This window comes from Pipistrellus hanaki (assembly GCF_964339955.1).
Source record: "Pipistrellus hanaki genome assembly, chromosome: 1".
Taxonomy (NCBI): Eukaryota; Metazoa; Chordata; class Mammalia; order Chiroptera; family Vespertilionidae; genus Pipistrellus; species Pipistrellus hanaki.
In genome coordinates this window covers 91,779,488-91,797,075 of record NC_140503.1, presented here as the reverse complement: position 1 = coordinate 91,797,075, position 17,588 = coordinate 91,779,488, and the positions used below count along the sequence as shown (strand labels likewise).

Here is a 17,588-nt window from a genome sequence, read left to right as displayed (position 1 = left end):
GTTTTTTTAATTGGGTTGTTTGTCTTCCTTTTAAGTTGTAAGAGTTCCTTATGTATTTTGGAAATTAATCCTTTATCAGATGTGTCACCAGCAAATATGGTCTCCCATGCAGCAGGTTCTCTTTTTACTTTATTAGTGGTTTCTTTCACTGTCCAGAGGCATTTTATTTTGAGGTAGTCATATTTGATTTTCTCCTTAGTTTCTCTTGCCCTAGGAGATGTGTGGATAAACATGTTGCTATAAGAGATATCTGAGATTTTGCTTCCTATGGTTTTTTTCTAGGATTTGTATAGTTTCACAACTTATATTTATGTCTTTTATCCATTTTGAGTTTATTCTTGTGTTTGGTGTAAGTTGGTGGCATAGTTTCATTTTTTATTTTTGCATGTACCTGACCAATTTTCCCAACACCATTTATTGAAGAGACTGTCTTGTCTTCATTGTATGCTCTTGCTTCTTTTGTAAAACATTAACTGAGCATAATGGCTTTATGGGTTGTCTGTTCTGTTCCATTGAGCTATATGTCTATTCTTGTGCCAGAACCAGGCTCTTATGAATACAGAGGCTTTGTAGTATAACTTGATATCTGGTATTATGATCCCTCAAACTTTGTTCTTCTTTCTCAAGATTGCTGCAGCTATTCAGGTTCTTCTTTGGTTTCATATAAATTTTGGGTGTGTTTATACTTGGTCTGTGAAATATGCTTTTGGTATTTTAATAGGAATTGCATTGAATCTGTAGATTGCTTTGAGTAGTATGGACATTTTAATGATGTTGATTCTACTAATCCATGAACACAAAGTATCCTTTCACTTCTTTATAGCTTCCTCTCTCTTTTTTAAATGTTCTATAATTTTCTGAATATGTTTTTTTTCTTCATTGTTTAAATTTATTCCTAAGTATTTTAATTTTTTTTGCTGCAATAGTAAAAAGGATTTTTTTTTGTTTATTTGTTTTAGTTTCTCTTTCTGAGAATTCATTATTGGGTATACAAATGCCTTTGATATTTGGTGTTAATTTCATATAGTGCTACATTGCCAAATTCATTTATTAAATCTAGTAATTTTTTTGGTGGAGTCTTCAGGGTTTCCTATACAATATCATGTCATCTGCAAATAATGACAGTTTTTCTTCCTGCTTTCCAATTTAGATGCCTTTTATATTTTTTTCTTGTCTGATCACTGAAGCTAGGATCCCCAGTACTATTTTTAATAAGAAAGGTAATGTCCCTGTCTTGTTCCTGTTTTTAGGTGAAATGGTTTCAGTTGTTTTATTTTCTTTTGGTTTTAGTTTTTCTCCCATTGAGTATGATGTTGGCTGTTGGTTTGTCATACATGGCTTTTATTATGTTTTGGTATGGTACTTCTATTCCCACTTTGCTGAGAGTTTTTATCATAAATGGGTGCTGGGTTTTATCAGATGCTTTTTCTGCATCAATTGATATGATCATGTAATTTTTGTCTTCCAACTTGTTTATGTGATGTATCACACTTATTGGTTTGCAAATATTGTACTAGTCTTGCATCTCTTTAAGAGCATCTCCGGGCCTGATCAGAAAGGTGGAGCTGATCTTTGTTTCTATATTAGTATTTGTTTTAAGTTTTCGTATATGCACTGCTTTTGCTACACACAAGTTCTGATATGTTGCATTCTCATTTAGTTCATATTTTATAATTGTTATCTTAATTTTTACCCATGGTTTACTTAGAAATATGCTGCCAATATCCAGTAATTTGGGGGAGGGTTCCAGATATATTTCTGCTAGTATAATTCTTTTGTATTCAGAGAAAACACTTTGTTTGCAATTCTTTTAAATTTGGGAGTTGGTTAATGGTCCATAATATGGTTTCTCTTTATGAACAACATGTGTTGTTGGAAAAAAAAAAAAAGGGTTTTGAATGGAATGCATAGAGCAGAGCTGCCACTTTTTTTTTTTTTTTTTTTTTTTTAGTTTCAGAGACAAAGTCCATATTGTGATTATCCTGACATACACTCCCATTGATCTTAAAAGAAGAAATGTGTTCGAAGTGTACATTTTCAAGTTTCCAAGGTAATCTTAATTTTGCTCATGTATTTAAAAAACCCCATTACCTCTGTTTTTTGGTGTGGTTTTTTTTTTTTTAAAACATGTTATGAAATGTATATTGGTCTTGTTGACATTTTTTACTCATATTCTTTAAGACCATATTAGAGTTTATATGTGGATGGCGTAAGTTATTCTTACATGAGATGTGATATAGCTAGTTAAGAGAATGAATCTTAGAGTCAGATAGGCCTATGTTCAAATCCTTATTCTGATACTTCAATTGTATGTGTTCATGGGCACATGGTCTTCAAATTCTGTAAGGCTTTTGTGAAAATTAATTTTGATAATAGCAGCGAAGCACCTGTGCATGGCACAAGTAAATAACATATGGCATTGTTGTTATGCATTTTAAGGGAATACTGGGAAGTGTTCACACATTTTGCTTTTCAAAAACTTTTCTGATAATGCCTAGATTCCTATATTGGCCATTTATCCACATGTATTAAGCACTGCCTTCTCTGAGCTCATTACAGTGATTATAGTATAAATGCCTCCCAAGAAGGGTTATTTATTCTTATTTCCTAGCCCTGTACAATGTGTTTGCTTGTTAGGGAGCTGTTCTCAGTGACAGAAGAAATGAAGCAACCTGACTTTAAGGAGCACCTAGTAGTGTGAGGCTATAAAAAGGGAACTGGGTCCTAAAATAAAGTCTACTAGGACTGGTCTATCACTTCTGTGGGAGGGAATCATATCATCTATCCACAGGCCCTGAATGCCTATGACATATAACATGAAGTAAAACACTAGAAATACACTTAGAAATAAATTCTCAAATCAGAACAGTCTGACAATAAAAAAGTGTAATTTAGTATTTGTCTCTTTTGTCTAGTGTAATAGGACCTGCGTAAGAAAATTATCAAATTACTGAAATCATTTAACATATATTTTCTCAATTAGAAGCAGAATAGTGTAAACATAGCTGAGCTATGTTAACATGCAAATTATATTTTCATTCAATGTTGTACTTACTGGTGCCAAGCACTCTGCCCGGCACAGAAGAGGTGAGAGTAACTATGGTAGACATGGCCTCTGTTCCTGAGGGAAGAATATGAACAGCTGCCTCAGAGCTATTATAAAAAGGTAAAAGGAGCTGTGGGAGCACAGAGGAAGGCATCCTAACTCAGGCTTCCGTGCAGTGACCTGGAGGATGGGGAGTCACGGGATAAAAAGTTCAGGATTTCAGGAAGAGGGAGGCCTTAGATGCCAATTCTGACTTTCCCAGAAAGAGCCCCAAGAACATCTCTAAGTTAGGGTTGAATGTATAAAACAGTTAGTTTGTCAGCCAAACATAAACCAAGTGCAGAATGACAGTGTAATACCCCATTTCACGGAGTTTTATAAAGAAAATCATGATAAGGATTAAAAGATGACAGCAGGTCAGGCTTGTTGATGCATTTTATTGTGAGATGGGGAGTCTGGTAAAAAACTAGAAAATGATCATGGTGTAACAAGGAACTTAAAAATGAAGAGTCAGATTTTGTAACTTACATACATGAATACAGGAACAAATTGGCACAAAATGTTAAACATTGTTCCCAACACTGTTTATAGAAGGTTATCCTAATTTGGCTTACTAAGAAAATGAGTTTTATGGTTAGGCTATCTCTTAATAAAACTGCAGAGCATCATGCTATTAGTCACACAGTGAATTTCAAAATTTAAGAGTTTTATATTAAAACCTGGGTAAAGGTAAAATGACTTGATTGTAGTTGTAAAACTAATACATTCTCATTTAAATTCTTTTCTACAGTCCCAAGGCAAGTATAAATGTTAACATAACACTGTTAAATCAAATCTCAATGCAAGAGAACCAATTGCATCTCTACTTTAAATCTTATCAACTTTCCAAATTTTCATACTAAAATATATTATTGTATTAATACAAACTACAGTATTATACACTACACTGTGTAATAAATAAAGAAATATAAAAATAAGACACATAAATATAAAAGTTTTCTAAAACTAAAAGTACATATGTCAGTAAGAAGGGTATTAATACTGCCAAATTTGAAGACATACAGTACAAAAATGTTGCACAGATCTATAAACTAAAAGAAATGAAATAATACTGATAAGTAAAAATCAGCTAATGTTGTTAATAAACTGGGTCCATAATAACTAACATTTGGAAACAGTTATGAGACAAATAACAATGGCATGTCCATGTCAGAAATGCAAGTACATGGATTAAGCAGATTAGAAAATTTCCCTTTCATTTCTGTAGAGAAATTCTGAAAGTCAATTAACACAAAATGGATACTGAGGAATTAAAAGATGAAATGTCCCAGTGTTTCAGTTTCTCTGACAGTCAGTGGTTAAGTTTTATTTTGGAATTTTGGTAAAACAAACAAATCAACAAATGCTAGTTATTGTAGGCCACACGTTAAATGAAGGCGGGTTAGAGCCTTAAAAATACTGATAAATGGCACTTACAGCACACAGGTCTTGCTTAAGGCCAAAGGAGATACAAAGCTTCATATCATATCCTTCATATTTGTTACCACATACTCAAACACAATTACAAACACTGATTGTGAAGACTCTGCTGTCCTTACCGGTATTAACACTGTTAGTCCCTGCAATCAGAACCCAATGACAATCTTTTGAATTCTATTTTAAACCACACGAGTAAGAAACTTCTGTCCTTCTACTGGCTGCTTTCTTAAGGCTAACAATACACTTTAAATGAGAATACACTCTACTCTGACATCTAAATATTAGAAAGTACTACCTTTGAGATTGAATTTATAAAAGGTAGTTAGCACAATTTGGAACTACATTATACTTCTTTATGAAGGGGATTTTGTAGTGCAGAAGTTCTCACATAAAAAAAAAAAACATAATAAAATACTGAAGTGGATTCAGCATATGTTTACCAATAAAAAATTATAAAATTTCTCCCAATTGTACAGCTTAAGAATAAACCAACATAAGAGTGATAATTAATACTGATAAAATGAAACAGTACTAGATGTTTAATCAGTTTTCTTTAACCTGTTAACATCTTTGCTTTCTGAGTCATTAAAGTTTTCTAATCTGCTTCACGTTTCAAACTTGTCCCTAACTTTGAAAAATGCACGAAAAATTACTAGGTTTGAGGTTCAGGCACACCTGGATTTTTTTTTGTGTGTGTTTTTTTTTTCTTTTTTTTTTGTATTTTGTATTTTTTTTAATTTTTACTTTACACAGTAGTGAACAGAAATCACAGTATTCAGGTTACTGTGTTTCCATGAAAAGCATGTATAATATAGAACAAACTTCATTACCAATTAGAATTTATTTTCCTTCTAGAAAAACTATTAGGCTTCATTTGTTTTTTCTTCAGACACTTGCTCACTATCCTCACTTACTTTTTGTTCTAAGCTGCTCACTTGATTTACAGCTCCATCATCCTTCATGGCACCTTCAGTTTTTGCTTCTTCTCCCTCATTCTCTGCCTCTTCTTCCTCCTCTTCCATCTCTACTTCCTCCTCCTCTTCCTCTTCCTCCTCCTCCTCTACTTCCTCTTCCTCCTCTTCATCTACTTGTGGTTTTTCACATTCTTTTTCTTCCTGCAGTTCTTCCATCTCTTTATCCTCTTCCTCCTCTTCCTCTTTTTCACTGTCTTCATCCTCTTCCCTAGTCAAACTCTCTCTCTCATCTGAGTCGACCTGTGAGGGAGATGCCCTTGCACCAACATGCTCACTTGTTAGGACCTCAGCGCCTGCTTCTTCCTGCTCAGTGCCATCACGTTCCTCTGCTTCTCTCTTGCAATAGGAGTAGCGATGATTCATGTGTTGAGAATAAGACCCAGAGTGTGAGAAACGCTTTCCACATTTGTCACATTGATAGGGCTTTTCTCCAGAATGTAATCGCATGTGTTCAATCAAATGATGTTTGTGTTTAAATGCCTTTTTACAGATTCCACACTCATGGGGTCTTTTACCTGCAAAACATAAGACAGCTATGAAATAGAATGGTGGTTTTAAGCAAATAAAATCCTTACAAAGCATTTCAAGGCACTTCAGATTGTGAAAAAGTTTATAGGCTCATTAAAAAAAAAAAGTGTTAGGTTCATCAGCATACCTGTGTGTTCATATTTATGTCTCAATAATGAGCTACTCTTCTGGAATATCTTATCACACAAATCACAAGCATACATTCCATTTTCTGTCTTCCGCATTTTCTTTTTGGGTGGTGTAGAATCAGAGTCATTCTGATCCTCTACATTTGATACCCCTTCGGAGCTAGTGTCTTGCCTTTCATCCTAAAGATAGAAAAGGAATAAGAAAACTTAATTTAAATTTAAAAGATACAAGAGACATAAATAAAAGTGTAGGTTAAAGAACTACTTTGATTTATACTTTCAAAGCTAGATCAAAGCAAGCACACTGTTTATCACTGCAAATGGGCTCCATCAGTGGGGTTAGATGAGAGGTGGGGGCTGATGTAGATGAAAATGAAGTTGGGGGCAATATAGTCACAACTGTAACAAAAGCACATGGTTAGGTTAACTGACACAGAAATAAAAGGACACCAAAAAGAAAAAATGAAAAATGTATGGTAACAAAATTTACTTAGTTCCCTGTGAATCATTACTTCATGAGAAATTTTAACTTTGAGTTTGTTAAATAATCACTAATATCTAACTGCATCCTTTACTTTCATCTTTTCATTCTGGGTTTCACTAAGCAAAAACTAAGATTATATGTTTAAAAGTGGTCTTCAAACTGTACCTTTTATAGCTTCAGAGTCCTGTGAACTAACTTCTATGGTCTCCTTGAAAAGAGAATTTTACTCTATCATTTTCTAAGGACCAAGAGGAAAAACAATGCAGGGATATTTTTAAACAAGAATACTTGTTAGTCAAAATGAATCTTTGGAATTTCTGTGTAGTAGAAACATTCCAGGCAGTCTCAGGGAGATAATTTTGTGCAGGAGGTCCTTGAGTTGGTAGGATAATCCTACAGGGATCTTGTAGAATATTTGGTCCCCTAAGATCCTTTTGTGTCTTATTCTAATGTCTTCCATTCTGTTACCTCTAAACCCACAAATTTTCTAAAAGTTTAAAGGCTTTCCACAGCATTTCTTACAGCTTTGTAAGTTAAGAGAGGAGTAGTCATCTGTCTGGGACATTTCTGAGCTGCCAGTGAGTGCTAAGTACGTTGGCTTCACTTTCACTGCTTCTTGATCTAGTCATAACGGAAATGTTAGTGGTTCCCCATCTATTATTAAAAGGTGTGCATTATGTTCTATACACTAAAAATTTAGATGAATTTACTGGTCATATGAAAAGTTTTTTGAGTCATCACAAATTGCAGGAAACCCAACTGGTAGCAATATTTAAGTGGGGTGGGAGAGAATATTAAACACATTTGAACATGTTTTGAAAAAGGATGAATCATTTTATTCAATAAAAAAAATTATGGGAAAAAATGGAGAGATATGTTAGTGAAAACAAAAGCCTGGACAATGATATATATCACAATCACACATAATATTTCTACCCAGAACTGTCATGAATTTTGGGAGAAAGTTAAAAAGAAAAATGCATATAATGATTCACAATCATATTTTCTCATATATATTAATTATTATATAACTTAACATTGTTTTATCACAGCTCATAAAGTGATCAGTAAATTTACTAGCTGAGTTCTTAATATACTTAATTCTGTTTAATTAAAGCCTTTTGAGACAGAGTTACTAACACATAAAAAGTGACAGCTAAGTTTGCTTGTTGTGGAATGTCTGTGTATGTGAACATATTTTAATTTATTAATGACCATAATAAATTATGGTCATTAATCATTATAAAAAGGCAGAAATAATTATAAAAAGAGAAATCCAATTAGTTAGTATTCCAATCTTTCTTTTTCTGTTTCTAGCTTCAAACAGTTAAGACTTTAGCTGAGACTTACCAACCATTTTTCACAGTAGACTAACACTTTAAACTTTAGTTGATAACTATACCTTGGATTAGGAAACAACAAAGGCATTATGCTTTAAGTTAAAGCAAAAATTCATCTATTTGCTTTTAAAAGTGACAGTTTGTAGCAACCTGCATGGCTCTATAAAAATTCATTTTCCAGTTTCTTTTTGTTCATTTCCAAAATGTACAATATTTCTTTTTTAAAATATATTTTTATTGACATTTTACAGAGAGGAATGGAAGAGATAGAAAGCCAGAAACATCGATGCGAGAGAAACATCGATCAGCTGCCTCCTGCATACCCCCACTGGGGATTGAGCCTGCAACCAAGGTACATGCCCTAGACCGGAATTGAACCCGGGACCCTTCAGTCCATGGCCAGATGCTCTATCCATTGAACCAAACCGGTCAGGGCAAAATGTACAATATTTCTAAGCTTAAAATTTCCCACTTAAATGTTAGAAAAATATTACATTTTCCAAAATTTTGACTGCTTCTTATTAAAATAAATTTGTAATATTGCTAAATAAATTTAAAAATAAATAAATCAAACTAGCATTTTACTAAACAGGTTTGGGATAGGAGGTTTTATTTTTATTTATTTATTTATTTTTACCTGATTTCCATTTGGCTGGATCACTTTCAAGGGTGGTTCCTGGACTGCAGAGCTGACTGTAGTAGAGTATGTGTAAGCCACCTGGGGAATCAGAATAGTCTGCTTATTGGCAGCTAGTGCTCTTAAGCATGGAACACTGTTCTGGTCAGCAATGGCCACGATTGTGGGTAACTGGGCAGTAACTGTAGGTATAGCAATATTTATGGGGTTGGCACTTGGTGGGATTACGTTTACAACTGGTACTGAGTCTGTAACACAACTGTCCTTTTCTGGCTCCTTTTTTGCACAAGACAAGTTCAAGGGTTCTTCCTGGACAGAATAAACACTGTTGTGGTAAACACTAGTGATAGTTGACCTTTCCAATAATTCTCCCTGTTGCTTTGGTAGTGAAAGATCAAGAGGTTCTACTTGTGGCTCTTCTTGTGCACCTTCTGCTGTGTACAAGTAACCCTGTGTATTTCTGGATGAAGAAAGGTTTAGAGGTGATGGGGAGGATGTGATACTTCTGGAACCATTGACGGTTGAACCCACTGGTAAAACTGGAGAGTTAGTTATCTTCAGAGGACTTTGTAGATTTGTTATGCTGTCGTTAGATTCATTTGCACTTGTAGACTGAGGATGATCATTGTTCTTTGCAGAGTCATTTAGTTTGCCTGGTTCTGGAGAAGATGGTTCAGAAGACTGCACCGAAATCTGTCCAGCTTGCATCTTTTCAAACCACTTTTTTACTACATCCAGTGGTAGGTTTACTGAATCAGCAATCTTTGAGAGCTCTTCTGCACTTGGTTGTGCATTCAAAGCATAATATGCTTTTAGAAGAGACAAGAGGTTCTTTAACGGTGGCTGACTGGGAGACAAATTGCCATCTCCAGAACCTGATGAAGCAGAAGATTCCGGCTTCTCAGCTTCCGGTGCAGGGAGCGGAGGAGGCTGAGCAGGCTGCTTTAGGTTATAGTGCTTTAATTCTGGAAGTGCATTAATATCTCCTGGACAATCGTCACACAGAAGGCAAGTGCTATCGTTTACCCCTCCTTCAAAGCTTTTGTCCTTCTCAGATTTAACAGTAAGATCTTCTGGTGACTTTTCACTTTTACAACTGTTTGTTGGGACTGGATTTTCTTTTTTTAAATTTTGAGGAACAACTTGAAGTTGGCTAGGCTGCTCAAGACTGTAGTTAATGATAATTTTGGTTGTCCCATCTTGATCAACCAAAGGAAGACTGATGGCTGAAATAACAGAATGGCCACCTTGCTGTATGGATGAAGCACTGATTGTTTCTTGTTCTTTGGATACAAGATTGGCTTGATTATTCTCCAAAACTTGCCTAATTACATTACCATCTACTGCCACTTTCAGTACATTCTGAATATCACTTAAATTGATACTTATGGGAGACACCAAACCAACTGTTGGCAGAACAACAGCTTGCACCACACCCTGAGGAGAACTGGTTGCCTGTAATGGGCCACCACCACTAAACACCCCATTTTGTAAAGGGGTTGAACAATTGATTCCTGAAGCAACCACTATGGGTTTGAATTCATAATCCACAGGTTCAGTTTTAATTTGGTTTACAGAAAGTTGTTCTTGAAGGGGTTTATTCTCTATCTTTTGCCGTATTTGTGGTCGTGTAGGACTGCCTGGTGATGCTGAAAGAGATGGCGAGGAACACTGAGATGCTTTGAGTCCTGTTCTTGGTCGCCCATTCACAGGCATCAAGCTGATACATTTCTTACTGCTTATGTGTGAGCTATAGGAACCAGAATGAGAAAAACGTTTCTTGCAGTTTGGGCATTCATATGGCTTCTCTCCTAAACAATAACAAAAAATATATATTTATAAATTTTTATGTTTACACATTTCCCCTAAAACAAACATAATCATTTAAAAGAGTTTACATGTATGCTTGTGGTACAATTTTATTTAAAATCATTTCAAGTTAAAAATCCACATAAATGTTATCAACACTAGTAAAACTTTAGTCTGACCTACGTGTGCTAATCAATAAGAGTATTTTCTCTGCATATGTGTGTAATATTTCTGCTAACCTTTAAAACTTCAAAGCATTCTCAAGTACCAAAAATATATCACAACCTATTCTTCTAAGTATTTTGTTCTTATTCTGTCTCACCACTGTAATTTTCTATATTTCAATCTACTTAACCATCTGTAGGATAAACTATTAGAGGAAAGAAAAGTAAATGAAATATCCCATAGAACTTAACAAGTATGAATATCTATGAATGAATCATGTAAATATCTCTTTCCTATATCTATAAGGTTTCATTGAAAAGATCTTTCTCAATGAGAATAAAACTATTAATATTGTATAAGGTTCTTCTATAAGCTGTAACTTATTAAACTGGGATGTATGTACTCCCGGAGATAAAAGGCAATGTTCTGGTGGGTATGCAAAGCAACTTGGATTTCAATTTTAGTGACAGTGGTTATGGTAACTTAAAATATTTGTATATTAACACACAAATTAATTATACTGTGTTGCACAAATGCAACTGGTAGAGGCCTCCTTTTAAGTTGTTTCCCTAGACCTTCCATGAGTACAGGTGTTTATTCTTCTTAGCTGTTAGGGATACTTTAGTAGAAAATTTGAGCTAAGTGGACTATTTCATACAACCCTAATTTTTCACATATTAATTTATAGTTATAGTTCATTAATTTATAAGTTAAAGGCTACAGACTACCAGTTTCAGAAATAAGACAGAAACCTCTGGGTTTTGTGTGCCATTTTATACATTGCACCTATTACAGTGCAGGTCACACAGATGCATACTAAACCTTTTTAAAAAAAGATTAATGAATAGCTAACTATTGAATTATGAAATGTGGTGGTGCTGATTTACCCACTCAATATCAAAGTAAAGCTCTTCTCTCCCTCCTGTTTATTTTATTTTATTTTATTTTTTAAAATATATTTTATTGATTTTTTTACATAGAGGAAGGGAGAAGGATAGAGAGTTAGAAACATCGATGAGAGAGAATCATCGATCAGCTGCCTCTTGCACACCCCCTACTGGGGATGTGACCGCAACCAAGGTGCATGCCCTTAACCGGAATCGAACCTGGGACCTTCCAGTCCGCAGGCAGATGCTCTATCCACTGAGCCAAACCGGTTTTGGCTCTCTCCCCTTTTTAAAAGAATTAAAATAAAGGCAGTTAGAAAGTAAAAATAACCTCTCCTAGCTATATGATTTTAATTTGTCAAGTTTTTAAAAAAGTGAGTTGTGTTTGCTCAAAAATTTGATTACTTAAAGAATCTGATATCAGAATTGAAAAGCAGCCTAGAAATCCCCTAGTACAACCTTCTTCTCAATGGGGGCTTCATTTTATATATACCTGACATTGGATATTCTCTGCTGAAACTCCTTTAGTAAGAGGAGGTTACTGCTGCTAGGCAACTGAAGACAGTCCAGTTTGGTCTTGCTGAGGCCCATGGATTTGGGTTCAGATCCTAGGTCTGCCACATACTATTTTCTTAACCTTTCCAAGCCTCAGTGTTTTGGTGTGTAAATAAATGTAGATATACCATCACTGGCTTATTATAATTATACTAGTGGCCTGGTGTATGGATTTGTGCACATTGAAATAAAATTAATTAGAAGAAAGGTTCATGTGGTAATTACGTTACTGCAAAAATTACACGTCAAAATAGTATATATAATATCTATATTTATAAAAGGATAAGTGACCAACCATATGTCCATTTAACCAAATGGTACATATGACATGCACTGGCAATTTAAAAATAAACATTGACTTGCACAAGGAAAAATTTCCCATTGAATTTCTTAATATTACTCCTTTGAGAATTCTGTGTCATAAATTAAAATTGAAAGTTGGTGCGATCATCATGCTACTGAGAAATCTTAACAGTAAATGGGGTCTTTGTAATGGTACTAGATTTATTATCAAAAGATTGCAAGCTAACATAATCAAAGCTGAAGTTTTAACAGGATCTGCAGAAGGAGAGATTGTTCTGATTCCAAGAACTGATTTGTCCCCATCTGACACTGAGCTCCCATTTAAATTAATTCGAAGACAGTTTCCCGTGATGCCAGCATTTGCGATGACTATTAACAAATCACAAGGACAAACTCTAGACAGAGTTGGAATATTCCTACCTAAACCTGTTTCAGGACATGGTCAGTTATATGTTGCTTTCTCTCAAGTTCAAAGAGCATGTGACATTAAAGTTGTACCCTCCCCTGCCTTCCCACTGTAGTTTGACAGTCTGTTCAATGCTTCTTTGCAGGGGAGTGCTTTTTTGGGGGGAGGGGGTGGTAAGATATCAACCAAAGGATTTGTATGCATGCATATAAGCATAACTAAGGTACACAAGACACTAGGGTGTGTGTGTGTGTGTGTGTGTGTGTGTGTGTGTGTATGTGTGTGTGAATATACCAGGGGTGAGGAGAGGCTGGGGGGAGGTCAATGGGGAAAAATGGAGACATATCTACTACTATTTGTAATACTTTAAACAATAAAATTAAATTAAAAAAAGTTAAAGTTGTAAATACTTCATCACAAAGGAAATTAGTCAAGCACTCTGAAAGTGTTTATACTCTTAATGTGTTGTGCAGGAAGATATTAGAATAAGCTTAATCAACTTATCAGTCATTGTTTTGAACAAAGTTGTTTTTATATCATGTTTTTGTTTTTATATCATGTCTTTGTTGTTATATCATGTTGTTATTTATTAATCAATTTATCAATCATTGTTTTCATCAATGTTGTTTTTTGTCATTTTTATATAATGTCCTTGTTTTTATATCATGTTGTAATTGTTTATTAATTAATCAATTTATATATTATTTTCATATACATTTTACTGGTTTTCTTTCATCTCTGACACTTCTATTATGGAGAAAGGGTGAATAGTGATATTAAAATATTTTGTATTTTAATTTTATAATACTACATCATATATACTATTTTGACATGTAATTTTTTTACATTAATGTAATTACCACACAAATCTTTCTTCTAATTAATTTCCTTTCAATGTGCATGAATTCATGCACCAGGCTACTAGTAGTATTATAAAATTAAAACACCCATGCGATTGGCACCAGTGAGAACTTTATATGTAACATGTATGTGTCAGTATTTATTTTTAAATTGCCAGTGCGCCATCATATGTACTGTCCAGTTGGTCGGTGGGATGGACGATAAATAAATCACAATGTGGTTCACATTGAATGTCAACAAGAACAATCAAATTCACAGTTGACAATGACAGATCGAAACACATGCGTGTGATTGGCACCAGTGAGAGTTTATATGTATCGCGCATGCATAAGTCAACATTTATTTTTAAATTGCCAGTGCGCATCATATGTACTGGCTGGTCAGTCAGACAGATGGTCACTTAGCCTTTTATAGATAGATAGATAGATAGATAGATAAGACTAATGGCTTGGTGCACAACATTTGTGCACAGGGTGAGCAGGTAGAGTGTCCCTCAACCCACTCTGCACCCTCTCCAATCTGGGACCCCTCAGGGAATGTCCAATGGCTGGTTTAGGCCCAATCCCACAGGGGTTGAACATCCCTCTCAAAATCTGGGACCACTGGCTCCTAACCACTCGCCTGCTTGCCTGCCTGATTGCCCTTAACTGCTCCCTTGCTAGCCTGATTGATGCCTAACTGCTCCACTGCCAGCCTAATTGCCCACAACTGCCCTCCCCTTTCATGACCCGCCTCCTCTGCCGGGACCTGCCTCCTCTGTGCGAGGTGGCGGAGACACCAGGACTGGCCTCCTCCACGCTGTGCAGAGCTGCGGGACTCCCAGGCCTCATTGTGTGGAGCAGCTGCTGGGCCGCGCCTCCACTATGCATGTGGCCATCTTGTGATGGCCATCTTGTGATGATGTCACATGCAAGTGCCTCATAGGCTTTATTATAGATAATACAGTGAAACTTAGGGTGCTCTCACTAAATGTTAGTGATTCTTTTAAGAAGCATTCTACTGAGATACAGGTTCAGTCATTTTGATATGATGCCTATTTACTTCCCTGTGCTAGTTTGCCCTTCTAATGTCACACAGAACAAGTCCAATTTTTCTTCTACAAGCCATACTTTCAAACTGATAAAGAGTTGTCCTATGTACATCCTTAAACACTCATGGGACATGGCTTTTAGAACCCTCACCCATTTGTTAACTCACCTCTGGAAATTTTCCAATTTATCAATATCTTTCCAATAGGATGCCTGTAATGTGATTCAATGCTCAAAATGCATCAGTTATATATTTCTAGGAATGGTAAAATTAGGGATATGGTCTAGCATTTCTCTATTTTAACATTTTAAAATTATTTGACAGCATTTTTAGATGAGCTACATGTTTGTTCTCTTACTCTCTTAATTCTCTTGCTCACTGGGAAAATAAGCATCTACAATATAGCTTATTCTTATCTTTACAAACAGGGAGGTAGAGAAGCACAATGGGTAAAGACAATGGCTTTGAAGTCAGGATGCATTAGTTAATTGACTATGGGAAAGTTAATTAAGCTCTCTGAGACTCCATTTTTCTCATCAGCATGAGAAACTCCATTACCTCATAGAGTTATTGTTAGGACTACACACAAATAAATACAAATAACTAGAATGTGGCTTTACATAGTTAAGTGTTCAATACATGTTACCCTGTTTCCCCGAAAATAAGACAGTGTCTTATATTAATTTTTTCTCCCAAAGTTGCGCTAGGTCTTATTTTCAGGGGATGTCTTATCTTTCCATGTGCTAGGTCTTATTTTCAGAGGATGTCTTATTTTCAGGGAAACATGGTAGTTATCATTATTGTTGGGAATACTCTAATATTTTTTGTTAGAAAGTCTGTACAACAATTATTTGAAAGCCAAAGTCACTATGTTTGTTAGAAAACCCCTACTTTCTAACTTCATAGCTTTATGGTGTATAGCTAAAGTACATCACTTAATTTATCAATTTAGATTAGTGTTTGCAACTATCAAACCCTGGAGGTGACATCAGTAAGTTGTGCTGCTCTAAGTTAGATGTAGTATGAATATTAAGGTTGTTTCTTTTTTTAAGAGATGGGTGTTTGGTTACATCTGATGTAAAAATTTTCCAAGCTAAAATTAATATAAGGCTATGGAACAAATCCAAGTTATTTTCTGGGGAGGATTATAGCCCATGTGCAGGTGCTATTTTGTCTCACCTCAGAGTTGAAGTGTGGTGGCCTCTTGCTCCATTTACAGCTTAATTCCCACATGCAGAGCTCACATGATGGCTAACACAGGACTCTGCAGAGGGCTCATTTTATGGGTATCAGTAATCAATATAATTTTAGGGACTCTAATTGAGGAACATGATCCTAATACTTTTAAAAGTTTACTGAAGGATATACAATCATCCATTATTAGATACTTTAAACAGTGATTTATGATGAAAGACCACTTGTGTTTTTTCTTTCATTTTTTGTTTTAAATTTACAAACTACTATAGACCAACATTGTGTAAAATAAAATGAAATTGTCACAACATTGTCTTGATATATAACAGTTTGTAAAGCTTCCTCTTATTACTGTATTTAAAGAACCAGTAATAACTACCTTGCAAATTGTTACCAGTTCTGGGGTAACACTGAATATCCCTGCTCAACATTTTCCTTTGGAATGCTTTTTCCTAATTGCACTTTGGTGAAATATCACTTGATTGTGTTGAAGAATATTATTTTAACAATAAAATTCTATCAACTTTTCTACCATATTAAGTATATTTCTGAGGATGACATAAATTGTATTTTGCTCTTCCTTATGATGCTTCAAAGAACAAGTTTCTCTATAATTATCAGGAAAAAGTATGCTTTTCCTAGCAACAGAATTCTTTTACTCATGGACTCTGGTCTTGGTTACTGATTGCAGGTTTCTTACTGCCTGAAACCCAAGCTTGTGCCCGAACCTGAAGTCAAACCATGAGCCACACTGGCTGGGCTGCATTAGTTTTTTAAACAGCAGCAGCATATTGTTAGCTTAGATAAAGCTCTTGACCATCCAAACTCCTAAAATTTTTCTGTAGGTACTATATACAGTAGCTCCCTACTTACTGCTTGATTGACATTGACAGTTGAATATACCAATGTAGGATCATGTGATTAAATATCAACTTCCAGATCTGTACTATAATCTTTGGTATGAGCCATGCTTCCAGCTTTGTATCATCTATAGATCTGATAAATTCTGTTACTCAACTGCAACAGGATCATATGACATTCACTTTGTACATGAATTTTACTCTAAGATTTACTTTCCTTCCTCTTCCCCATTTCCACATTTGAAAAAGCCCTCCCAAATTAGCTGTAACTCTATCAACAACTTCAAATCATCTCTGGTAGAAGGGAGGCTTATTAAAAATATACTATATAATAAAGAAGTAATATGCAAACTGACTGTCACTCCAACACACAAGATGGCTGCCTCCATGTGGTCAAAGATGGCCTCCATGAGATGGCCAGCAAGAGAGGGCAGATGTGGGCGATCAGAACAGCAAGGGAGGGCAGTTAGGGGTGACTGGGCTGGCAGAGGAGGGCAGTTGGGGTCAACCAAGCCTGCAGGGGAGGGCAATTGGGTGTTACCAGGCCTGCAGAGGAGGGCAATTAAAGGTGACCAGGCCTGCAGGGGAGGGCAGTTATGGGTGATCAGGCCTGCAGGGGAGGGCAGTTGGGGGTGACCAGGCTGGTAGGGAAGCAGTTAGGCATTGATAAGGCTGGCAGGGGAGTGGTTAGGAGGTGATCAGGCTAGCAGGCATTAGTGGTTAGGGGCAATCAGGCAGGCAGGCAGGCAGGCAGGCAGGCAGGCAGGCGAGTGGTTGGGAGCTAGCAGTCCTGGATTGTGAGAGGGATGTCAGACTGCCCGGTTAGTCCCGATCCCAGCTAAACGGGCATCCTTCGAGGGGTCCCAGATTGGAGAGGGTGCAGGCTCGCCTGAGGAACACACA

At 35.8% G+C, this 17,588-nt stretch overlaps 1 protein-coding gene across 12 annotated transcripts in view; it reads right to left on the bottom strand.

Annotated features, from left to right (window-relative positions):
- Positions 1-3,463: 3,463 nt before the first annotated feature.
- Positions 3,464-17,588, bottom strand: part of ZEB1 (zinc finger E-box binding homeobox 1) — a 225,142-nt gene continuing 211,017 nt past the window's right edge. For all 12 annotated transcript variants that reach the window (XM_084875671.1, XM_084875669.1, XM_084875660.1 and 9 more), the window contains 3 exons: positions 8,617-10,427; positions 6,155-6,335; positions 3,464-6,014 (listed from right to left, as the gene is read on the bottom strand). In XM_084875671.1, coding sequence (XP_084731797.1) covers positions 5,389-6,014; positions 6,155-6,335; positions 8,617-10,427 — 2,618 coding nt within the window. In that variant the 3' untranslated portion in view covers positions 3,464-5,388. The remainder of the gene's footprint in view (positions 6,015-6,154; positions 6,336-8,616; positions 10,428-17,588) is intronic.